This window comes from Pleurodeles waltl, chromosome 4_2, assembly GCF_031143425.1.
Source record: "Pleurodeles waltl isolate 20211129_DDA chromosome 4_2, aPleWal1.hap1.20221129, whole genome shotgun sequence".
Taxonomy (NCBI): domain Eukaryota; kingdom Metazoa; phylum Chordata; class Amphibia; order Caudata; family Salamandridae; genus Pleurodeles; species Pleurodeles waltl.
The window spans coordinates 33,221,835-33,248,427 of NC_090443.1; the positions used below are offsets into that span (position 1 = coordinate 33,221,835).

General features: G+C 46.9%; 1 protein-coding gene across 1 annotated transcript in view; it reads left to right on the forward strand.

Annotated features, from left to right (window-relative positions):
- The window catches only part of DDX23 (DEAD-box helicase 23), a 140,530-nt gene that overhangs the window by 51,352 nt on the left and 62,585 nt on the right, over positions 1-26,593 (forward strand). Inside the window, exons 6-7 of the mRNA XM_069230500.1 lie at positions 5,440-5,578; positions 16,496-16,629. Of these exons, the coding sequence (XP_069086601.1) occupies positions 5,440-5,578; positions 16,496-16,629 (273 nt within the window). The remainder of the gene's footprint in view (positions 1-5,439; positions 5,579-16,495; positions 16,630-26,593) is intronic.

Here is a 26,593-nt window from a genome sequence, read left to right on the forward strand (position 1 = left end):
GTAAGTACCAGCGTCCTCGGGGAGCAGACCAGGTGGGTTTTGTAGAGCACTGACACACGAAACACACCCTCAGCGGCACAGGGGCAGCCGTGTGCAGTGTGCAAGTTGATGTCGGGTTTGCTATAGAAAGCAATTGCGGCACCGGGGGGTCACTTGCGCGATGCAGGCAGGGCACAGGGGGGCTTCTCGGGCCAGCCACTGACTGGGCTAGGCAGAGGGCTGCCTACTGGTCACTCCTGCACTGGAGGTTGGTTCCTCTCGATCCTGGGGCTGCGGGTGCAGTGCTTGGTCCAGGCGTCGGGTTCCTTGTTACCAGGCAGTCGCGGTCAGTGGGAGCCTCTGGATCCTCTCTGCAGGTGTCGCTGTGGGGTTGCAGGGGTGGTCGACTCAGGTTACTCACGTTGTTGCAGTCGCCTGGGAGTCCTCTCTGCAGTGTTTGTTCTCTGGAGCTCGAGCCGGGGGCGTCGGGTGCAGAGTGAGAAGTCTCACGCTTCCGGCGGGAAAGGAGAGTGTTTTCAAAGTTGTTTCTTTGTTGCAAAAATTTTGCTGTTGGTGAACAGTGCCGCTGTTCTCTGAGTTTCTTGGTCCTTCGGTTTCAGGGCAGTCCTCTGAGTCCTCAGAGGTCGTTCGGTCCCTGTTGGATGCGTTGCTGTGCAGGTTCTTTGAGTCTGAAGACAGGCCGGTAGGGCTGGGGCCAAGTCAGTTGTCGTCTCTGCAGGGCTTTCAGGTCAGCAGTCCTTCTTCTTTGTGTAGGTTGCAGCAATCTGATTTCCAGGGTTCAGTGTCACCCCTAAATACTAAATTTAGGGGTGTTTTTAGGTCTGGGGGCAGTAACCCATGGCTACTGTCCTGGAGGGTGGCTACACTCTTTGTGCCTCCTCCCTGAGGGGAAAGGGGGGGGGGGGGAATCCTCCAATCTCAAGATGGAGGATTTCTAAAGGCAGGGGTCACCTCAGCTCAGGACACCTTAGGGGATGTCCTGACTGGTGGGGGACTTCTCCTTGTTTTTCTCATTATCCTCTCCTGCCTTGCCACCAAATGTGGGGCAGTGGCCGGAGAGGCGGGCATCTCCACTAGCTGGGATGCCCTGGGGTGCTGTAACAAAAGGCATGAGCCTTTGAGGCTCACTGCCAGGTGTTACATTTCCTGCAGGGGGAGGTGAGAAGCGCCACCACCCAGTACAGGCTTTGTTCCTGGCCACAGAGTGACAAAGGCACTCACCCCATATGGGCAGAAACTCGTCTGGTTGTGGCAGGCTGGCAGAAACTGGTCAGCCTAGCACTAGGAGTCGGACTGGTATTCAGGGGGGCGATCTCTAAGATGCCCTCTGGGTGTATTTTACAATACATCCCACACTGGCATCAGTGTGCATTTATTGTGCTGAGAAGTTTGATACCAAACTTCCCAGATTTCAGTGTAGCCATTATGGAACTGTGGAGTACGTGTTTGACAAACTCCCAGACCATATACTCTTTATGGCTACCCTGCACTTACAATGCCTAAGGTTTTGCCTAGACACTGTAGGGTCATAGTGCTCATGCACATATGCCCTCACCTGTGGTATAGTACACCCTGCCTTAGGGCTGTAAGGCCTGCTAGAGGGGTGACTTACCTTTGCCACAGGCATTGAGAGGTGGGCATGGCACTCTGATGGGAGTGCCATGTCAACTTAGTAATTTTCTCCCCACCAGAACACACAAGCTGTGAGGCAGTGTGCATGTGCTGAGTGAGGGGTCCCTAGGGTGGCATAAGACATGCTGCAGCCCTTAGAGACCTTCCCTGGCATCAGGGCCCTAGGTACCAGGGGTACCATTTACAAGGGACTTATCTGTGTGCCAGGGCTGTGCCAATTGTGGGAACAAAGGTACAGTTTAGGGAAAGAACACTGGTGAGGGCCTAGTTAGCAGGGTCCCAGCACACTTTCAATCACAACTGGCATCAACAAAAGGCACAAAGTCAGGGGGTAACCATGCCAAGGGAGGCATTTCCTTACAGCCCGCGTCACTCGGCATGTCAAACTTCATACCAGAGGTCTAGTAACATTTATTAAATATGCTCTTTAATGGAGAACATGTGTTAGGTCTACAAGTCGGTGATGTGTTGGAAAGAAGGAAAAAACTGAAAAAAACAGTGGTTGTGTTGTAACAATAAAGGATCAGACAGACGTCCTTCAGGCTCTAATTGTCAACCATATATCACCCATCAAGCTTCCCAAAAAACCATCACATTACAGCTTGTGCTACCATCACCAGCTCTTGGAGAGGACGTCTATGATTTGCCTCTAAACAGTGAATCACATCTTATTCTTTCCAGATCACAACATTAGTGCAAAGAGAAGCTTGGGGAAGATTTATATCACAGATAGAAAGACAATACAAGTGACAAATGGGGACTGTCCATAGTGGACAGTGAATATTGTATTGAATAAATACACTTTTCTTTAAACATGCACCACTGAAGCTTAAGATCAGCAAAGATCATTTGCTTTTGTTACTCTAGGATATGGCAGCATTATTCAAAAGTGAGCATAAAGTAGGTTTCAGCAGTCAAAAGAAATGTAACAGCTTACTTGGTGTACTTTTTAATACGTAAGAAGTGGATTGCACCTTGTGACCTCTACCTATTGAAAACATTCTGAAAAGCTGATTCATTTCTAAATGACAATGTTGAAGAAAGTCACCCTGTTTAGGAACTTGGTGATGTTTCTGGATCTAAAGGATGCTTATTTTCATATGTATGCTGATGCTCCATCATCTCTTCCTATGCTTTGAGATAGGCTAAAACAATTCCCAATTCAAAGTATTACCATTTGAAATAAAAACAACATGTGGAGTTATACAACTGGCTAGTGGTGGTAGCCGCATATCTGCGCTGCAACCAAAAGATCCACGAGTACCCTTAGCTAGACTAATGGTTAGTAAAGTGGTAGGCAGGTCTTAAAGGCTTAGCATTATTACCAAGCCAACAGTGACCTTGCTGCAAAGAGTAAAGTTTACCCTCAATGTGAAGAAATCTCATCTGAGGCCAAACATATTTGGGGGTTTCAGCAATCGTTTCTGTTAAGGTGAAAAGCTATTTCACAAGAGAGTGAATGTGGGCATTGTGATGCTTCCTCTTTACCAGACATTTCAGTCTCTGACAGCGAGAAATATTATGAAACTTTTTCGCATGGGTTTTTACATTCATTCCATTCAGATGTGTCCATTGCAGGAGTCGGACTATCTAGTAGTGTTGTCACCTAAGGTCAGGCACAGATTGCTATTGTGGATGTTTTCAGGCTCTCAGCGTCTGTAAACTCATGTCGGACACCTCAGTCAGATGTTGGTTGGATGTTCTCTGAGCATACTTGGCAGTCCCTGACAAGTGTACCAAAACTACAAGGGCACATCGATTTTTTTAGATTTAACAGTTGTGTCAGAGCTAAAAATAAAAATTCAAATATACACTCTGGGAAAGGTAGTTTTGATTTGTACAGACAATATGACGGCAACACACTACATTTGAAGGCAGGATGAGACTCATTCCCTACAGTTGCCCACAATTGCTCAAAAGATTTGACATTTGGACACGGGAGGATAAAATCCACCTAAGAGAACACTGGCCGGGATTCGACCACCACTTGGCAGATCTCTTAAGCAGAGACAGGAATGATGCTCCTGAATGGGAGAGTAACACAGAGTTGTAACTGCCATTTCACAAGTGGGGCACGCCAAAGACTGGTCTGTTAAACACAGAAGAAGACCAATGCCAACATTCCACCTTCAGATAACCTCAGTCTTTAGAATATGCTGTGTGATTGAGTTGGCGAGGGATGCTCGTCGAAGCTTTTTTCCTTCTCTCACTCAATTCAAATGTTATGCAGAATATGTATCAAGCACCAGTGCCACTGATACTGGTGCTCATATGGGCAAAACGGGCTTTTCTGCCACATTACAAACTTCCACTTTTACCAAAGTTACACACTCGACTCAAGGGTCTGGTTCCTGAGATCTTAAGAGTTTGGGTATTTGCATTTACCGCTGGACTGGATAGGCATACTGAACAAGGCTTGGCATCTTACAACCTGGGCTTCTTATGCTGCAAAGTGGACTAGGTTTGCCCCATACTGTACAGCATTACATATTACTGATTTTGCAGGCTTCTCCAAAGGATATTGTTCAACACACACACATACTACAGCAGAGTGATTTAGCCTACAGTTAGTGCATTTCATGTGCAGCAAGCCCATGCTCTGCTGCAGTGGGGCTCCCCCACCTGCATGTGGGACTTGGACTGCTCATTTGCAGGACAGACCCTGACCCTTTTGCAGAGCTTGCATGTATTTTCATTGCCCTTCGCAGAGCAGGCCTTTCTTGCCCCTGTGCAGACCAGATTCTCCTTGCTTTTCTTCAGATCAGCTCTACAGGTCTGGCCAGAGTACCCTCTCCCGTACACTGAACCCATTCACACCCTCTGAGAAACAAGACAGCCGCACACCCATCTGCATATCCCTGCTCACCTCCTACAGGTTCTAGCAGTACGTCCTCCAAATTCCAGTTGACCTTCGAACAGACTGGATATGATCCTGTTCAGGCTCATGGGGAGGGGACCATTGTCTGGATATGTGTTTAAAAAAGCAAAGGGAGGGCACTAGCCATTAATCCTGTCAATTATTAGAATGCATACTCAAAGCCATTAGTCAGTGTGTGTGTGTGTGTGTGTGTGTGAACACATAACTTGATATCTTATTATTCATAACCCTTTTTTTTGAGCAATGCATCATGACAAAATATAATATTCCCTTGTTGTTCTAGTCCATTGTTTTGTTTAAGTAATGGAGGTATGTCCTTTTGAATGTTTTATTTAGATATATGCTGCTCAGAAAATGGTTATGAATAATAACATAAAAGTTCTGAGTTCTCACGTATTGACTAACAGCTTTGTGTATGGTTCCAGTGAATTACTGCATTGGTGGCTAGTGGGATCAAAGACAAAGCCAAGAGCCGTATCACCCTCCTGAAGATGCTGCTTCACCCTACTGTAAATCAGACCCTAGCTGATTGTTGTGCAGACCAGATCTCACCTGACACTTCTATCAAGTATATATATCAGCTGATCGACCACAGACCAAGCCATATTTTTCCTTCTGCAGAACAAATGCTAGGTTTCCCTCTACAGACTAGATCTCCAGTCACTATTGTGCAGATGGGTCCTGAGAAGATTCATTCAGACATGTCTAGCCACTCTTCTTCAGACCAGATGCCATCTTATCCTCCTGCAGATGCTAGCTCAACATTCAATAGAATGTAGCCAGCATACTTTCTTGCTGATCCCTAACCATCCCCATACCAACTGTAGATCTCACTTCACACTCTTATAAACCTCTGCACAGTCTTCTAAAGATCAGAGCGCAGCATACTTTCCAACACCCTTAGCTAAAGTACCTGTGATCTTTTGCAGCCGAAGTTCCTCTCTAAAGCAGAGCGTGAGGCAGTGGCCCTGAAGCGGCGACAGCAGGAGGTTGAGGAACGACAGAAGTTGATGGAAGAGGAACGTAAGAAGAGAAAGACGTTCCAGGATCTAGGGCGGAGGATGATGGGTAAGTGGCCTCTAGTCCCTCGTGCTCCACTACCACTCTTGGTAGGCTACAGAGTTAACAGGAGCAGCTGTCCTGTGGAGGTCAAGCAGTCCCTGACTTTAAGGCAAGCTCTCTGTGATTCATATTTAGAGACAGACACACATGCGCTGTACCTTTTGCTTTTGCACAGTGTGCCTTTCTAACTTACACACTCTAGACCAGATAGATTGTTGACCTGGTTGCACGCCAAACCTGTTTGCTGGCTCTACAAATAAATCTGACCAAATAATCTCAATTTGGCAGCTGCTTGCGGTGATTTGTTGAAGTTCTTTATTGCTCTTCATGATGTGACCAGCTACATATTTAATGGATTGAAGATTGCAAGGAACAGCAGACCCCCATCTCTGCATTAGCACTGACAAAATGCAATTATTGCTATCAATTTCCCCTTACTTAAGCAACAGGGGTTTCACTTCCAGAAAAAATGCACTTTGTTAAAGAGACAGCAGGTGTCTGCCTGCTCTCCCAGGTGGTCACAGTTGTCTTTCTCATAGTAGAACCTGTCCCTCGCAAACAACTTCCACAGTGAAAGGATTATTCAGTACATGGGCAGTATCGTGTTTGGTCACAAAGCATTAAATAGTTTCCTTGCAAATTACAAGGAAGAGGGGAATACAGCTGTCCATTGCAATTTACAAGGAATTGCAATATTATTGTAAGTCCCGAATACCTATGTGATATGACGTGCCATTTCTACATAATGCATTTTGGTTATTTGGTCTGAGTTCAGCTAATACATTTTGATTTTATCGAAAGTACATGTATAATAATAGAGTTACAGGGTCTTTAAGTCTCCCCTGTCCGTTTGGTTTGTTATTGTCATTCACAGTTTTCTTCCATCTACTACAGTACAGTGTACAGCTTAGAGGCAGTAAGTCAGCCCATTGAATGGGGAGGAGGGTTTGGGGGTTAATTTGTGAGTTTGATCGTTTTTAGTATACCTTTATTGTTTCTCTTGATGTTTCTCTCTCTCTATTGCTAATTCCAAACGCATTCTGCTGGTGATGCACATGCTAACCAAGCTCCTATAGTATGAACTGATGTATAAATAGGGAAGCATTTTATTAATATAATTGTATAACGCATACTTGTTTTTGGATTATCACCAGACTGGCTAATCAGTGCTTGTCAAGGAGAGAATGGTGCGGGGTGTGGGGGAAGACCTTTGTGTACAATTATTGAGGACCATAGGCCTGCAGTTAATTGTGTACAACTCTGTTTCCTTCCCATGCTAGGCTGAATACCCATTTACAGACGACTGTGATCACCGTGTTAACTGTACTATGCGCCACCAACTTCAGATGCACTTTCCCAAGCCCTCTTCCACCGCCTGTCACCCTGCCCTCCTCTGTCACAGCCACCAAGCCCCCAGTTATGGCCACCCTGCCTCCACCCATCAAATCCAAGCTGTCTCCGTCATGGCCAGTGCACCCGCCCCAGTGTTACACGAAGCCTCCTACCTACTTTCACACATTCCTCCATCCATCATGCATCCCTCACCCCTTTCGGTTCCCCCTGCGTCCCTCAATTGAACACACTAACCCCACCCCCCCCCAACCGCCCCTAAAAACACAGTTCTGGTCAGACGCCTACCCACCCCACCTCCCAACTCTTTGGCCACTCTCACACTTTCCTTCCCACTCCACAACCTCTTTGTTCTACTGCACTCTGTAGGAGGCTGGCTTGGCTTGTAGTGGGTACCAGAGGTACTTACACCTTGTTCCAGGTCCAGTTATCCCTTATTAGTGTAGAAGAGGTGTTTCTAGCAGCTTAGGCTGATGGAAGGTAGCTATGGCAAAGCAGCTTAGGCTGAACTAGGAGACATGTAAAGCTCCTACTATACCACTGGTGTCATATGCACAGTATCATAAGAAAACACAATACACAGATATACTAAAAATAAAGGTACTTTATTTTTATGACAATGTACCAAAAGTATCTCAGTGAGTTCCCTCAGTATGAGGATAGAATATATACACAAGATATATGTACACAAACCAAAATTATTCAGGTAATAGCAAAAGGAAGTAATGCAAGCAATGTAAAGTTACAGTAGATTGCAAAAATATGCCCAGGAATGCCCAGCATTCCTGCATGAGCCTCCGACTCCACTTCTGCCCAAGCTGATGTCTCTAAATCATTTCCTAGTAGACAGTCTACAGGTAAATCTGAAGCAACCACAACTTCCTTTGGACCAGTAACCCCCACCCCCCTCCCCAGTTGAGATTCACAACAGCCATGGGGTGGCTAAGAGTGTTGTTATGAGCGTCTGTCTCTTGGTACTGCTGACCAAGTAGGTGTTGTTCAGAGTGTACCAGTTTCTCTATTACCATGGTAACACTGGCACCTGTGTCCCTGTAGGCCTGAACCTCAACACCATTTATTAGGGGAAGTTGCTTGTACTTATCCATATTAAGGGGACAAGCAACCAAGGTGGCCAAATCAATGGCACCTTCAGAGACTAACACAGTCTCTGTGGTCTCCCTAACCAGACCAACCCCAACTAAATTGCCAAAAGTGAGCCCAGCTAGTCCCTTGGATTGGCTATTACTAGGGGCACTAGAGTTTGCAGTAGGGGTTGTGGTAGTGGGAGGTTTGGTGTTTTTCTTTGGACAACTGGCATCAGTTGTCCAATGGCCTTTGACGTTACACAAATAACACCAAGGCTTTTTAACTTGATTTGAAGAGGATTTGGACCCACCACCCCCACCAGAGGATTTTTGTGGGCCTGATGAAGACTGTTTTACTTTTGTCCCCACCCTTGTCAGAAGACTTACCATCCTTCTTCTTGCCATCCTTGTCACCCCCTGTATGAACTTTTCTGTTCACTCTTGTTCTGACCCATTTGTCTGCCTTCTTTCCCAATTCTTGGGGAGAGGTCAGATCTGAGTCCACTAGATATTGGTGTAACAAGTCAGACACACAGTTATTGAGAATATGCTCTGTCAGAATAAGATTATACAGGCTTTCATAGTCAGAAACTTTACTGCCATGTAACCACCCCTCCAAGGCCTTCACTGAACAGTCAACAAAGTCTATCCAGTCTTGTGAGGACTCTTTTGTGGTGGCTCTGAACGTAATCCTGTATTGTTCACTGGTTAAGCCAAATCCATCCAAGAGTGCATCCTTCAAAACTGCAAAATTGTTAGCATCACTTTCTCTAACAGTAAGGAGCCTATCCCTACCCTTTCCATTGAAAGATAGCCACAATATAGCAGTCCACTGCCTTTGAGGGACCCCATGTACCATACAGGCTCTCAAGTGCAGCAAACCACTTGTTGATGTCACCCCCCTCCTTGTAAGGGGGAACTATCTTGTGCAGATTCCTGGAATCATGCTCTCTAACAGGATTACTATCAGGAATACTGCTATTGCTGCCACCATGGGGTCCAAACCCCAATCTCTGTCTCTCCTTCTCCAGGTCTAGGGATTCCCTGTCTAGAGCCAGCTGTTGCTGTTTAAGCTTCAGTCTCTCCACTCTCAACTTTATGAGTTCCCTTTATAACATGTTGTCTTGAGGGTGGGTGGGTTGGGAATGCTTGGACACAGAGGATAAATTGGAAACAACAGAGGGAGATCTGTCCCTAACTGCTTGGACTCTAACAACCTGGCCTCCAGGAATAAAAACTTCCCTACTATGATGGGAGCTGCTATTACTACCAGCATTGCTAGGTGGTCGGCTAAGGGGTAGATTTGGAACAGAACCCTCCCCACCCCCCTCAAGGAGTTCCCCTGAGTCAGAATGGGAGCCATCTATTAACTTCTCATTTGAAGTGCCTGCTAGGGACTTATCATTCTCAATGAGCATGTTATATAGAAACTCTCTTGTAGGGTTCTTTCCTATCACTAAAACTCTATCTAAGCAGAGACTCCTTAGGCTCTTGAAATTTAAATTGTCATAGGTAGCATTGACCATTTTAAGAGCAGCCCCTACATCAGACATGATAGAAGGCTTAGAGACGGTGAGAAGAAAGAAAAAGTTTCAGAACTTTTTAAAGAATAGAGAAAAAAACCTTTTTCAAACTATTTGGAAACTTTTAGAAGTTCTAGAGTACTTTTCAGCACTTAGTAGAAAGTGTCAGAGGAGAAAAGCAAAACTTTTTGGTTAAGTGTACATACACTGAACTTGTTTTGTATATTATTCTCTATGAAAAGTACACAATGACAAAGTTTGAAGTAGTTACAAGTACTTATCCCACCACTGCACAACCAATGTAGGAGGCTGGCCTGGCTTGTAGTGGGTACCAGAGGTACTTACACCTTGTGCCAGGTCCATTTACCCTTTATTAGTGTAGAAGAGGTGTTTCTAGCAGCTTAGGCTGATAGAAGTTAGCTATGTCAAAGCAGCTTAGGCTGAACTAGGAGACATGTAAAGCTCCTACTATACCACTGATGTCATATGCACAGTATCATAAGAAAACACAATACACAGATATACTAAAAATAAAGGTACTTTATTTTTATGACAATGTGCCAAAAGTATCTCAGTGAGTACCCTCATTATGAGGATAGAATATATACACAAGATATATGTACACAAACCAAAATTATGCAGGTAATAGCAAAAGGAAGTAATGCAAGCAATGTAAAGTTACAGTAGATTGCAATAGAAGCACATAGGTGTAGGGGCAACTCAGACCATATACTCCAAAAGTGGAATGCGAACCACGAATAGACCCCAAACCTATGTGAGCTTGTAGAGGGTCGCTGGGACTGTAAGAAAACAGTGAGGGTTAGAAAAATAGCCCACCCCAAGACCCTGAAAGGTAGGTGTAAAGTGCACCTACTACCCCCAGAGAGCACAGAAGTCGTGATAGGGGGTTTCTGCAGGAAGAACAAACACCAGCAATGCAACAACAGTGGATTTCCGGACCCGAGTACCTGTAAGACAAGGGGACCAAGTCCAAGAGTTGCGACAGTGTCGAGAGTGGGCATGAGCCCAGGAAATGCCAGCTGAGGGTGCAAGGAAGCTGCCACCGGGTGGAAGAAGCTTGGTGTTATGCAAGAACGAAGAGGACTAGGAACTTCCCCTTTGGAGGATGGATGTCCCACGTCGTGAAGAAGCTTTCAGAGGTGTTCCCACGCAGAAAGACCGCAAACAAGCCTTTCTAGCTGCAAAGGTTGCGGTTAGGGTTTTTGGATGCTGCTGTGGCCCAGGAGGGACCAGGATGTCACCACTTGGATGAGGAGACAGGGGGGGTGCCCAGCAAGTCAGGGAACCCTCACAGAAGCAGGCAGCACCCGCAGAAGTACCCGAACAGGCACTTGGAAGAAGAGTGAACCGTAGTCCTCGCGAAGTCACAAAAGGGAGTCCCACGAAGCCGGAGGACAACTCAGAAGGTTGTGCACTGCAGGTTAGTGTCGGTGACCCAGGCTAGGCTGTGCACAAAGGAAATCCTGGAAGAGTGCACAGGAGCCGGAGCAGCTGCAAATCATGCGGTACCCAGCAATGCAGTCTAGCATTGGGAGGCAAGGACTTACCTCCACCAAACTTGGACTGAAAAGTCACTGGACTGTGGCAGTCACTTGGACAGAGTTGCTGAGTTCCAGGGACCATGCTCGTTGTGCTGAGAGGGGACCCGGAGGACCGGTGATGCAGTCTTTTGTTGCCTGCGGTTGCAGGGGGAAGATTCCGTCGACCCACAGGAGATTTCTTCAGAGCTCCTGGTGCAGAGAGGAGGCAGGCTACCCCCAGAGCATGCACCACCTGGAAACAGTCGAGAAAGCCGGCAGGATGAAGCGATACAAGGTTGCTAGTAGTCGTCTTTCTACTTTGTTGCGGTTTTGCAGGCGTCCTGAGCAGTCAGCGGTCGATCCTTTGGTAGAAGGTGAAGAGGGAGATGCAGAGGAACTCTGGTGAGCTCTTGCATTCGTTATCTGGTGAGATCCCCAAAGCAGAGACCCTAAATAGCCAGAAAAGGAGGTTTGGCTACCTAGGAAGGAGGATTGGCTACCAAGAGAGGTAAGAGCCTATCAGAAGGAGCCTCTGACGTCACCTGCTGGCACTGGCCACTCAGAGCAGTCCAGTGTGCCACAAACACCTCTGTTTCCAAGATGGCAGAGGTCTGGGACACACTGGAGGAGCTCTGGGCACCTCCCCTGGGAGGTGCAGGTCAGGGGAGTGGTCACTCCCCTTTCCTTTGTCCAGTTTCGCGCCAGAGCAGGGCTGGGGGTTCCCTGAACCGGTGTAAACTGGCTTATGCAGAGATGGGCACCATCTGTGCCCATCAAAGCATTTCCAGAGGCTGGGGGGAGGCTACTCCTCCCCAGCCTTCACACCTATTTCCAAAGGGTGTTACACCATCTCTCAGAGGAAGTCCTTTGTTCTGCCTTCCCGGGCCAGGGCTGCCTGGACCCCAGGAGGGCAGAAACCTGTCTGAGGGGTTGGCAGCAGCAGCTGCAGTGGAGACCCCGGAAAGGCAGTTTGGCAGTACCCGGGTTGTATGCTATAGACCCGTGGGATCATGGAATTGTCCCCCCAATGCCAGAATGGCATTGGGGTGACAATTCCATGATCTTAGACATGTTACATGGCCATGTTCGGAGTTACCATTGTGACGCTGTACATAGGTAGTGACCTATGTACAGTGCACGCGTGTAATGGTGTCCCGCACTCACAATGTCCGGGGAATTTGCCCTGAACGATGTGGGGGCACCTTGGCTAGTGCCAGGGTGCCCACAAACTAAGTAACTTTGCACCCAACCTTCACCAGGTGAAGGTTAGACATATAGGTGACTTATAAGTTACTTAAGTACAGTGGTAAATGGCTGTGAAATAACGTGGACGTTATTTCACTCAGGCTGCACTGGCAGGCCTGTGTAAGAATTGTCAGAGCTCCCTATGGGTGGCAAAAGAAATGCTGCAGCCCATAGGGATCTCCTAGAACCCCAATACCCTGGGTACCTCATTACCATATACTAGGGAATCATATGGGTGTACCAGTATGCCAATGTGAATTGGTAAATTTAGTCACTAGCCTGTTAGTGACAAATTTGGAAAGCAGAGAGAGCATAACCACTGAGGTTCTGGTTAGCAGAGCCTCAGTGAGACAGTTAGGCATCACACAGGGAACACATACAGAGCACATACTTATGAGCACTGGGGCCCTGCCCGGCAGGGTCCCAGTGACACATAGACTAAAACAACATATATACAGTGAAATATGGGGGTAACATGCCAGGCAAGATGGTACTTTCCTACACACTCCTCCCAGTAATTCTTAATGTGTTGCCCTATTTGAACTGACAATGCCGCATTTAGGCACAGTAAAAGTGTAATTCTGTTAAACATCAAGCCATTCTTATTTACCTAAAGTAGTGCTCTCATTTTCTCACACTATCTGCTGTCTTGTTACTCTCGCTGGTTGGAACTCATTTGCTGTCACTGGTTGGCACACAATTGATTTCACTGGTGCCTATTCACAGCTGTGCTGTTGCACCGCTTCCCTTTTACCCATGCTGTGCGACTTCTGTTCAGACTCTCTGCCGCTCATTTACACCGGGCCTCTCTCCTTTAATGCTATTGACCACCTTCCATTTGCACATGGTGAATACTTGCTTGCCCATAATGAGCCTCTTTGTTGCCTGTGCACTGCGCCACTCCTATTCATGCATACTCTGCCATACATTTAAACATACTGCAGCTCACGCACACTGCTGTTATGAACACTGGTTTGCACACAGTGGATAATAGACCTCTCACTGCATTTAAAAGCATTTCTGAAGTGCTCACCCATTCACCTATTTTACACACACGCAAGTGATTTCCATACATGCTATGCTCCATTTGTTTTCATACACACACATAGCGACATGTGATAGTAGTTAAGGGGAGGAGAATGGTTTGTGTGCCTTGTCTTTAGTTATATGCTACATGTAGGACGCTGGCTCTCTAAATTGTGCTCTAAAAAAAGTACACTGTCCATAGAGTCCAGTGGACCCTAATTGGTTTGCAGAGGCAAAAATAGATAGGACTAATGCTCTATTTTGTGGTAGTGTGAGCGAGCAGGTAGGCTTATGAGAGGGTAGTGCTTAAGCATTTGTTTTACTCACAGAGGCAATACATGAGACACACACTCAAAGAATAAATCCAAGACCAAATTAGAAAAATAACACTTCTTTTATGTTTCAGACCCAAGAATTATGTAATCAGCTAAGTACTTTTTCAAGCATAAATACTTTTCAGATAAAAAAATTAACACAGTGCAATTCTCAGAGTTCTTCAATGTTAACCTATGGAGAAAACAATGTTAAGCAAATACAGGGTTAACAACGACTTACAATGCCAATCTCAGAGAGGTAAGTACTGGGCACTGATCAGAACCACACCAGCAGATCACTCCGGGCAGCACTGGGTGGTTAGGTGGGGGGTGGAGGGTGGCAGTGGGGTGGATTGGTGCAGTAAGGTGTTGGGTGCCCATTGGTTTTCAATAGGAGCTTATCCATGTGACAAACAGGCTCTGGCGAGGAAGCCATTCGGGGACAACAAGCAGGTAGGTTGTAGGTGTGGGTTGCTTAGAGATGTAGGTGTACCTTTGGTCCTTTTCTTCAGGGCCCAGGTCTGACGGATGCAGGGGTGTCCTTAGGCGTCGGGTTTCCTCGTCTTGGAGCACTCACAACCAGGGGGTCCTGTGTGTTGAGGTTGCAGGCGTCATAGGGGGGAGTCCGGCAGGAATGGACCCAGGGTGGACTTGAGCTCAGAGGAGCAGGGGGACGTCATTGGCACCAGGGACCCAACCCAGACTGGGTCGGGGGAGGGGTGCAGGGGTTGCTGGGGGTGTTGGGTTTTTTCTCAACATAAGGTCATCAGGATTAGAGTTATAGGGTTCAGGGGTGCCACCTAAAAACTCAATTTAGGGGTGTTACAGGGAGTGCCAGGTGGTTAGGCGTCCTAAAGGTGGCTGCCCACCTTTAGGGTGACTATACCCTTTCTATGACCACTTCCGCAGGGAGATGGGCATGACCCTAACCCTAGAGGCCTAATGCCTTCCAAACAAGATGGAGGAATTTGAAAAGTGGTGTCCACTTCAACTTGCCCACCTTAGGGGTGGGACTAGCATTAAGTGGGTACACCTTCTAATCTGCCTACTTTTCCCACCTGTGCTGCCGCCAAAAGTGTGGTCAGGACAAAGTGTGGGGGTCGGTCAACTCCACTATCTGGAGAGACCTGGGTCGCATTACAAAGGTGGCTAGGCCTTTGAAGCTCCCCACTCTGGAATGTCCATCCTGTCTGGGTGCGGTGATAACACCCCCACCCAGTGCAATCTTTTGTCTCTGGCCCTCAAGAGCGCTGGCTCTCACCTTGGGGGCCCAGAAACGAGTCTATGGTGGCTGAATTGGTCAGGACCAGTCAGTCAACCCACTAGTAACTGGTAGGTGTTCTGGGGGCACCTCTACGGCGCCTTCTGGGTGTAGTTATTAATAAATCCTTCACGGACATCAGTGAGGGTTTATTAATCTGGATGTTTGATACCAAGCATCCCTCTGTTCAGAGAAGCTATCAATTAGCTGTGAAATTTGTAGTGACCAGTGTCCAGCACATACATTTAAAATGGCTTACCTGTTCACTTACTATGTCTGAGAATCAACAAAGGTATAGCAGGGGCACATCTGCTTGTGCTGATATGCCCTCACATGTAGTATAATGCAGCCTGCTTTAGGGCTGTAAGGCCTGCTAGAGGGGTGATTTACATATATTGCATGCAGTGTTTAGAGTACATGGCAAACATGGATGTGTGCCATGTCGTGTTTTCACTTTTGTCTGCACCAAGACACACAACCTGCAAAGGCAGCCTGCCATGTGCTTGGTGAGGGGTCCCTTAGGGTTGCACAATTTGTGCTACAGCCCTTAGTGACCCTCCTTAGTACTTCTAGATACCAGGGGTGCCATTTACTATGGGCTTACAGTGGGTGCTAAAGGTTTTGCCAATTGGAAAAACGACTGTGTAGTTTTGGGGGAAAGAGATCTGGCACTGGGGGACCTGGTTGGCAGGAACCCAGTGCTCTTTCAGTCAGAATTACACCACAAACCAGGCAAAACATGTGTGAGTGGGTGGGGGGGGGGAGAGAGAGGAGTGTTGACCATGTCAAAAGAGGCACTTTCCTACAGTGCAGGTGTAGCTGGTTTATCATCTGTGCAGTGGAGGTGTGCAGTAGTGACATTCTGGCAGGACTTTTGAAGAAGTGATGCTGGGAAAGCAGTTTTTTTTCTATGACTCGGTGGTGGAGCCTATGTGAGGAGTACATTTATTGTGAACGACAGTCTGACTTTAGTGGAGCGCACAGATCTCCCCTAAAGCTGGCATAACCTGAAAGCCTGTGGCTTCTAGAGTGGTTGAGATAGCTCTCCTAGCATTAGGGTCATAAAAGAACCATTCCATGAAGTTTGGGCTTATGTGAGATATTGTAACTCCCCACAGATTTTATAGTCTTCTGGCTTTGTATTAAACCAGTGTCTAATTTTAACTTTTACTGGCCTCTTGTCCTGACTGTCAGATGACTAAGTGACCTTGATGTTTCTGCATGTGGCTCACATTCCCACCCCTTCTGGCCTTTAATTCAGTCTGTTGTGTTGGCTCTCTTCAAGTGTTTCCATGTCTCACTCACCTGTCCCCTGCTGATATTTGATTGTGTCACCCTCTGGTAAATGGCCTTCCTTGATGTATTTAGCACCTTTAATTGTGTCAAGTGATTGGCTTGCTCGATGTTTCTCCATTTGTTTCATAAAAAGCTGTCCCCTGTTGATTTTTCCTTCCATCTGTTTTGGGTAAATGGTCACTCTCTGTTTCCCTTTGTCTTACCTGTTGTGAGGTAGAGGGAATCCTTTTATTTCTGACTGCTTCTGGTGTGTGATGCCCCTTTATTTTTTTTTCTTATCAGAGGATCCTCAGGAGAGGGACCGTCGAGAGCGCCGGGAGAGGATGGATCGGGAGAATGCTGGTAATGAAGAAGATGAGGGGAGGCTAAAGGTCCGGGAGGAGAAAGATAAGGGCAAAGAGCTGCAAGCAATTAAGGTAAGGCACTTTATACACCACTTCGCAACAGGTTGATGTGGAACCTGGAAATTGGGGATCTTCAGCCTGTCTACCAAACTAGCAAGAAAGACAGAACCACAAACCTTAAAATGGCTTCAGCCAGGCTTTACAGGGTTAGAGCAGTGAGGGGAGTGGCTATGACTCCTTTTGACCCCCTCGGGCTCACACAAGCAACAGTCACGTCATTGGACTCAATTTCTTTACACCACTGCCAAGGTTGAAAATTGGGAAAGTTTACTTGAGCCTGGCACCCTCTCTCTGGAGCAGTGGTATCTCATTAATCCTATTTACCCAACCAGGGGCTACTCTTTGGGATCAGGCCTTTGGGCTCTTGTCAGAACACCACACCCATTAAACAACGCAAGCTTATCACATACTTTTCATTTTTCAAAAGCTCTTCTGTCTGTCCATCAGACTCTTTCTCCAACCAGGAGAGGATAGTGGAAACATCCTGCCCCTCTCCCTTGATTGCCCAAGCTAAACAGGACCTTCTCTGGGAGACCTTGGCAGGCTCTCGAATGAGACTGTGCTTCACAGTTTGAAGGTATGGACACGTTCTCAGGCCTGCTGCTCTTTAAGAACCATATTTTCCATAAAAATAAAACCAGACAGATTAGTGGTTTTTCTATCGTTGATGTTTAGAATTTGATATGTAGGGTTTATTGGCTTGCATACCCCAGAGTCAATAGTTCTGTATAACCTTATGTTCATTCTAGAGGGCATGCAGGAGAATGTGGGATTGGTACATGGACAACACTGTCCTATTCTGTAGATGCTAGCAGCCTTGGGTGCAGGGGGCCCCTTATTCTTCAAGGAGTTCTTTCAAGTTGGAAATGAGAATTGACTTTTGGTGGCCTCTGATTGCAAGAATATTTTCTCTTTTAATGAACGGTTGCCAAGCACAACAAAGCCAAAACCCTTTATAAGTATTTATGTGGCAATAAGCCATAACTAGCTTGCCAACATTTGTGTGAAAGGTAAGTCATGATCAATGTTTCCTCTAATTTTTTTCCACTGTGTGCGGCAGTGTGTGGTCTCTGTGCGCTGCAGCCAAGGCTATGTGCGCCAAGAAATTGACCATTCACGCGCGCGCAGCGCATAACGAGCCAGGATCTTTGGCATTAGCCTCTCCATACCACTAAAGCAAAAAAGGGATATCATTGCTCCATGCATTAGGGCATCAAGGCAGTTTTGTGACCTGGTTGCATACCCCAAGGACATGACCTGTTAAGTGCCACCTACACCCCAGTTAGAGAAAACAGAAATCAGGAGGTTGAACCATTATGAAACTTTAATGAATACTCTCAGAGTGCTGCAGAGGACCCCGCACATCAAATACAGCCAGTTGTACAATTGGTTAACATTTACAGTTTGATAAACACACTGCTGATGAATGCCATGATGCCCCTGCCAAGGTACAGGCCGAGAAATGTTCCTACCCCACCCACACATGGACTGTAGGAGAAGCCGCATCAGAGTTTAGACAAGTCAGGTGCCAACGTTAGATGTGTGACATGTTTGTTTTTCTCGCCTGTCCTTGCCATTTTTCCAGTGCTGATAAACTCGGTCTAAATCAACTTTCCCATTTGAAAGGTAAGCCTTTGTCCTCATCAGCATATCTAGGTGACTCTCCTCTAGTCTGTTTCTTAATTTGGACTTGATTGAGTTCATGAGGCTGAATCCTCGTTCGGAGTCTGCACTTGAAGCCTGGAAAGTTGCACAGATATCAACAAGCTGAAATACAACACTATACTGTGCAGCATTCCGCAGAGTGAAATTCACCATGTCTTGAAAGGTTCTAAACAATCCGTTTTTTATATGCGCTGCCACCACATATTTATAATCTCTGTACTTCCGAACAACATCACCAGGGGTGTCACAATCACCCAGGACCAAGACCTTCTTATACTTCTCAACAAGTCTTTGTACATTCTCAGTCCCAAAATCAAACTGTGATTGTGTTGTTACTGTATGGAAATCAAAGCTTGTCCATTCCTTCAATTCATCTTCTGGGAACCTTCTTTCCATGTGCTCACAAAGACGTTTAATGAAAGATAACATCGGCTCACTATCATACTCTCGGTCCTCTCTGCACAAAGCCATCAGATCTCTTACTGTGTCGCTCCAAAAGACAGTGTCGCCCAAGTACTGTTCCTTTATTTGGGTAATTTTTGCTCTTGCATACTGTACAGCTTCAACGGTGGTCAAAGAGCTTTTCTGAAACAACTTGCACAAAGATGCAAGTTCACCCAGAATGTCATTTAGTGCTGCAAGGGAAATATGGTAGTTTGAATCAGATAGTTTTTTGTTGCAATGTTTAGCAATTGGGTCATTCTCCTCAACTCTTTCATGATCAAAGTATTTGAGAGCAACCTCATAATTAACGCAAGAGTGCACCAACAGCAAAATGCCTTGAAAGCCACCGCACCTCATTGATTGGCCGAAAGGAGACCGCTTCACATTCAGTGACCAAAGCAATTTCGTCCAGCTTGGACTTTCTTAAAGGTGAGCGGAAGAACACAGTGTAGACAGTCCTCAGTAATGTTTCCATTTCCCTGATCATCTGCACTTTTTTCCAGGCATCATCGACTCCCAAATCTTCTCTGTGCGCAACACAGTGCTGCTCAACTAGATGAGGAATGGATTGTTTGAGGCAGGTAGCAACACCATTGTTCTTTCCCAGCATCACTGATGCACCATCTGATGTGAACATGACCATTTTCATAAGGTCCAGCTTATTGGCAGTGTAGAACTCTTTTACAGCTGTAGTGATAGCCCCTGCATTGGATGCACTCAGAGTTACAATTCCCCCAAACACTGTTTTGTGCTCTGTTGATGTTACAGATCAGAACTTGAAGTAGAGGCCTCAAGTTATCTGCTCAGCCACTCGCTATGATTAATCGGATTTATAAGGGTGAGCCATTTTTAGGCCTACTGGCTCGTTCTGGCAAGCGGACAAAAAAAAGTGTTCTGTCCATTCAGACGGTATATGAGCAATGAAGGTGCATTTACGTCTTGTTGTTGTCTTGTCACATTTGCTGTGCATGATGCAGGGAGCGACGTTGCAAGAACGTTGCAACGTGCGCGCTTGCCAAAGGGGCCTGCGCGACGGGGGAAGGAAAGGTGCACGCACGCCTTACAGGGAACATTGCCCGCGGCCTTTAAACGCTGTTTTCATTGACTTCAATCCAGATTCAAATATGAGCATTTTCTGCAATAGGAGAGCACGACTTTAGCTCTAAAAGGCTTATTTGAGCTGAGAAAGTGATAATGCATATAAACAACTATGAAGTACGACAATGATGGAAAAGTTGATAACAGCACATTTTCTACTGTTCTGAAGCATTTCCTACCTCATTAACCATTCATTTTCAACATAAATATCACTTGCTCGCTTGTATGCTAAAGTACGGCAAATGATGTTTAAAACACTCCCCGCGGCCTTTAAACGCTGTTTTCATTGACTTCAATCCAGATTCAAATATGAACATTTTCGGCAATAGGAGAGCACGACTATCGCTCTAAAAGGCTTATTTGAGCTGAGAAAGTGATAATGCATATAAACAACTATGAAGTACGACAATGATGGAAGAGTTGATAACAGCACATTTTCTACTGTTCTGAAGCATTTCCTAGCTCATTAACCATTCATTTTCAACATAAATATCACTTGCTCACTTGTATGCTAAGGTACGGCAAATGATGTTTAAAACACTCCCCGCGGCCTTTAAACGCTGTTTTCATTGACTTCAATCCAGATTCAAATATGAGCATTGTAAGGAAATGCCTCCTTGGCATGGTTGCCCCCTGACTTTTTGCCTTTGCTGATGCTATGTTTACAATTGAAAGTGTGCTGAGGCCTGCTAACCAGGCCCCAGCACCAGTGTTCTTTCCCTAACCTGTACTTTTGTATCCACAATTGGCAGACCCTGGCATCCAGATAAGTCCCTTGTAACTGGTACTGCTAGTACCAAGGGCCCTGATGCCAAGGAAGGTCTCTAAGGGCTGCAGCATGTCTTATGCCACCCTGGAGACCTCTCACTCAGCACAGACACACTGCTTGCCAGCTTGTGTGTGCTAGTGAGAACAAAACGAGTAAGTCGACATGGCACTCCCCTCAGGGTGCCATGCCAGCCTCTCACTGCCTATGCAAGTATAGGTCAGTCACCCCTCTAGCAGGCCTTACAGCCCTAAGGCAGGGTGCACTATACCATAGGTGAGGGTACCAGTGCATGAGCATGGTACCCCTACAGTGTCTAAACAAAACCTTAGACATTGTAAGTGCAGGGTAGCCATAAGAGTATATGGTCTGGGAGTTTGTCAAACATGAACTCCACAGCACCATAATGGCTACACTGAAAACTGGGAAGTTTGGTATCAAACTTCTCAGCACAATAAATGCACACTGATGCCAGTGTACATTTTATTGCAAAATACACCCCAGAGGGCACCTTAGAGGTGCCCCCTGAAACTTAACCGACTGTCTGTGTAGGCTGACTAGTTCCAGCAGCCTGCCACACTAGAGACATGTTGCTGGCCCCATGGGGAGAGTGCCTTTGTCACTCTGAGGCCAGTAACAAAGCCTGCACTGGGTGGAGATGCTAACACCTCCCCCAGGCAGGAGCTGTAACACCTGGCAGTGAGCCTCAAAGGCTCACCCCTTTGTCACAGCACCGCAGGACACTCCAGCTAGTGGAGTTGCCCGCCCCCCCCGGCCCCGGCCCCCACTTTTGGCGGCAAGGCCGGAGAAAATAATGAGAATAACAAGGAGGAGTCACTGGCCAGTCAGGACAGCCCCTAAGGTGTCCTGAGCTGAGGTGACTCCAACTTTTAGAAATCCTCCATCTTGCAGATGGAGGATTCCCCCAATAGGGTTAGGATTGTGACCCCCTCCCCTTGGGAGGAGGCACAAAGAGGGTGTACTCACCCTCAGGGCTAGTAGCCATTGGCTACTAACCCCCCAGACCTAAACACGCCCTTAAATTTAGTTTTTAAGGGCTACCCTGAACCCTAGAAAATTAGATTCCTGCAACAACAAGAAGAAGGACTGCCTAGCTGAAAACCCCTGCAGAGGAAGACCAGAAGACAACAACTGCCTTGGCTCCAGAAACTCACCGGCCTGTCTCCTGCCTTCCAAAGAACTCTGCTCCAGCGACGCCTTCCAAAGGGACCAGCGACCTCTGCATCCTCTGAGGACTGCCCTGCTTAGACGATGACAAGAAACTCCCGAGGACAGCGGACCTGCTCCAAAAAGACTGCAACTTTATCCAAAGGAGCAGCTTTAAAGAACCCTGCAATCTCCCCGCAAGAAGCGTGAGACTTGCAACACTGCACCCGGCGACCCCGACTCGGCTGGTGGAGAACCAACACCTCAGGGAGGACCCCCGGACTACTCTACGACTGTGAGTACCAAAACCTGTCCCCCCTGAGCCCCCACAGCGCCGCCTGCAGAGGGAATCCCGAGGCTTCCCCTGACCGCGACTCTCTGAAACCTAAGTCCAGACGCCTGGAAAAGCCCCTGCACCCGCAGCCCCCAGGACCTGAAGGACCGGACTTTCACTGCAGAAGTGACCCCCAGGAGTCCCTCTCCCTTGCCCAAGTGGAGGTTTCCCCGAGGAAGCCCCCCCTTGCCTGCCTGCAGCGCTGAAGAGATCCCTTGATCTCTCATTGACTTCCATTGCGAACCCGACGCTTGTTCTAACACTGCACCCGGCCGCCCCCGCGCCGCTGAGGGTGAAATTTCTGTGTGGGCTTGTGTCCCCCCCGGTGCCCTACAAAACCCCCCTGGTCTGCCCTCCGAAGACGCGGGTACTTACCTGCTGGCAGACTGGAACCGGGGCACCCCCTTCTCTCCATTGAAGCCTATGCGTTTTGGGCACCACTTTGAACTCTGCACCTGACCGGCCCTGAGCTGCTGGTGTGGTAACTTTGGGGTTGCTCTGAACCCCCAACGGTGGGCTACCTTGGACCAAGAACTGAACCCTGTAAGTGTCGTACTTACCTGGTAAAACTAACAAAAACTTACCTCCCCCAGGAACTGTGAAAATTGCACTAAGTGTCCACTTTTAAAATAGCTATTTGTGAATAACTTGAAAAGTATACATGCAATTGAAATGATTCTGTGCTTACCTGCAATACCTTTCAAACAAGATATTACATGTTAAATTTGAACCTGTGGTTCTTAAAATAAACTAAGAAAATATATTTTTCTATACAAAACCTATTGGCTGGATTTGTCTCTGAGTGTGTGTACCTCATTTATTGTCTAAGTGTATGTACAACAAATGCTTAACACTACTCCTTGGATAAGCCTACTGCTCGACCACACTACCACAAAATAGAGCATTAGTATTATCTCTTTTTACCACTATTTTACCTCTAAGGGGAACCCTTGGACTCTGTGCATGCTATTCCTTACTTTGAAATAGCACATACAGAGCCAACTTCCTACATTGGTGGATCAGCGGTGGGGTACAAGACTTTGCATTTGCTGGACTACTCAGCCAATACCTGATCACACGACAAATTCCAAAATTGTCATTAGAAATTGATTTTTGCAATTTGAAAAGTTTTCTAAATTCTTAAAAGACCTGCTAGGGTCTTGTGTTAGATCCTGTTTAGCATTTCTTTTAGAGTTTAAAAGTTTGTTAAAAGTTTGAATTAGATTCTAGAACCAGTTTAGTTTCTTAAAAAGTCTTCCAACTTTTAGAAGCATAATGTCTAGCACAGATGTGAATGTGGTGGAACTCGACACCACACCTTACCTCCATCTACAGATGAGAGAGCTAAGGTCACTCTGTAAACTAAAGAAAATAGCAATGGGCTCCAAACCTACCAAAGTACAGCTCCAGGAGCTTTTGGCAGAGTTTGAAAAAGCCAACCCCTCTGAGGATGGCAACACAGAGGATGAAGATAGTGACTTGGAGGGAAATTCCCCCCCCTCCAGTCCTACTTAGGGAGAACAGGGCTTCTCAAGCCCTGACTCCACAAATAATAGTCAGAGATGCTGGTTCCCTCACAGGAGGGACCAACAACTCTGAAATCACTGAGGATAACTCCAGTGAAGAGGACATCCAGTTAGCCAGGATGGCCAAAAGATTGGCTTTGGAAAGACAGATCCTAGCCATAGAAAGGGAAAGACAAGAGATGGGCCTAGGACCCATCAATGGTGGCAGCAACATAAATAGGGTCAGAGATTCTCCTGACATGTTGAAAATCCCTAAAGGGATTGTAACTAAATATGAAGATGGTGATGACATCACCAAATGGTTCACAGCTTTTGAGAGGGCTTGTGTAACCAGAAAAGTGAACAGATCTCACTGGGGTGCTCTCCTTTGGGAAATGTTCACAGGAAAGTGTAGGGATAGACTCCTCACACTCTCTGGAAAAGATGCAGAATCTTATGACCTCATGAAGGGTACCCTGATTGAGGGCTTTGGATTCTCCACTGAGGAGTATAGGATTAGATTCAGGGGGGCTCAAAAATCCTCGAGCCAGACCTGGGTTGACTTTGTAGACTACTCAGTGAAAACACTAGATGGTTGGATTCAAGGCAGTGGTGTAAGTAATTATGATGGGCTGTACAATTTATTTGTGAAAGAACACCTGTTAAGTAATTGTTTCAATGATAAACTGCATCAGCATCTGGTAGACCTAGGACCAATTTCTCCCCAAGAATTGGGAAAGAAGGCGGACCATTGGGTCAAGACAAGGGTGTCCAAAACTTCCACAGGGGGTGACCAAAAGAAAGGGGTCACAAAACCTCCCCAGGGGAAAGGTGGTGAGACAGCCAAAAATAAAAATAGTAAAGAGTCTTCTACAGGCCCCAAAAAACCTGCACAGGAGGGTGGGCCCAGAGCCTCTTCACAAAACAATCCTGGGTACAAGGGTAAAAACTTTGATCCGAAAAATGCCTGGTGTCGTAGCTGTAATCAGCCTGGACACCAAACTGGAGACAAGGCCTGTCCCAAGAAAGGTTCCACTCCAAACTCCAATCCAGGTAACACTGGAATGGCTAGTCTCCAAGTGGGATCAACAGTGTGCCCAGAGCAAATCAGGGTCCACACTGAAGCTACTCTAGTCTCCGAGGGTGGGGTGGATTTAGCCACACTAGCTGCCTGGCCGCCTAACATGCAAAAATACAGGCAGCAGCTCTTTATTAATGGGACAAGTGTAGAGGGCCTGAGGGATACAGGTGCCAGTGTCACCATGGTGACAGAAACTTGTTTCCCCTGGCCAATACCTGACTGGAAAAACCTATACAGTCACCAACGCTGACAATCCGACTAAAGCACATCCCATGGCAATGGTAACTTTAGAATGGGGAGGGGTCAATGGCCTGAAACAGGTGGTGGTCTCCTCAAACATCCCAGTAGACTGTCTGCTTGGAAATGACCTGGAGTCCTCAGCATGGGCTGAGGTAGAACTAAAAACCCATGCAGCCATGCTGGGTATCCCTGAACTGGTGTGTGTAAAAACCAGAGCACAATGCAAGGCACAGGGTGAAAAAGTAGAGCTGGAGTCTGGAAGAAAGGCCCAGCCTACCAAGAGGAAAGGAAAGTCAGTTGGGAAACCAACTGCAACACAGTCAGAAAAAGAGAACCTCTCTTCTCAGGAAGAAGTTCTGCCCTCTGAGGGAACTGAGCCTTTGGAGCTTGAACCTTATCAGGTTGAGCTCTTAGGCCCAGGGGGACCCTCAAGGGAGGAGCTGTGTAAGGGACAAGAAACCTGTCCCTCTCTTGAAGGCCTTAGGCAGCAAGCTGCTGAAGAGTCCAAGGGCAAGAAAAATGGAACACATAGGGTCTATTGGGAAGATGGACTCCTGTACACTGAGGCCAGAGACCCCAAACCTGGTGCCACTAGGAGAGTGGTAGAGCCTCAGTCGTTCAGAGAGTTTATTCTGACCTTAGCCCATGATATTCCCCTTGCTGGGCATTTGGGACAAACCAAGACGTGGGAGAGGTTAGTCAACCACTTCTACTGGCCCAATATGTCCCACAAGGTTAAGGAGTTTTGCCTCTCCTGCCCCACCTGTCAAGCCAGTGGTAAGACAGGTGGGCATCCAAAGGCCCCCCTCATTCCACTTCCAGTGGTGGGGGTCCCCTTTGAAAGAGTGGGTGTGGACATAGTTGGTCCACTAGAACCTCCCACAGCCTCAGGAAATATGTATATCCTAGTAGTAGTGGATCATGCTACTAGGTATCCTGAAGCTATTCCCCTTAGGTCAACTACTGCCCCTGCAGTAGCCAAGGCCCTCATTGGTATCTTTACCAGAGTGGGTTTCCCTAAGGAGGTGGTGTCTGACAGAGGTACCAACTTCATGTCAGCATACCTAAAACACATGTGGAATGAGTGTGGGGTGACTTACAAATTCACTATACCATACCATCCACAAACTAATGGCTTAGTTGAGAGATTCAACAAGACATTAAAAGGCATGATCATGGGGCTCCCAGAAAAGCTCAAAAGGAGATGGGATGTCCTCTTGCCATGTCTGCTTTTCGCTTACAGAGAGGTGCCACAGAAGGGAGTAGGATTCTCACCCTTTGAACTTCTGTTTGGTCACCCTGTAAGGGGACCACTTGCTCTTGTTAAAGAAGGCTGGGAGAGACCTCTTCATGAGCCTAAACAGGACATAGTGGACTATGTACTTGGCCTTCGCTCTAGAATGGCAGAGTACATGGAAAAGGCAAGCAAAAACCTTGAGGCCAGCCAACAGCTCCAGACGTTTTGGTATGACCAAAAGGCTGCAATGGTTGAGTTCCAACCAGGGCAGAAAGTCTGGGTTCTGGAGCCTGTGGCTCCCAGGGCACTTCAGGACAAATGGAGTGGCCCTTACCCAGTGCTAGAAAGGAAGAGTCAGGTCACCTACCTGGTGGACCTGGGCACAAGCAGGAGCCCCAAGAGAGTGATCCATGTGAACCGCCTTAAGCTCTTCCATGAC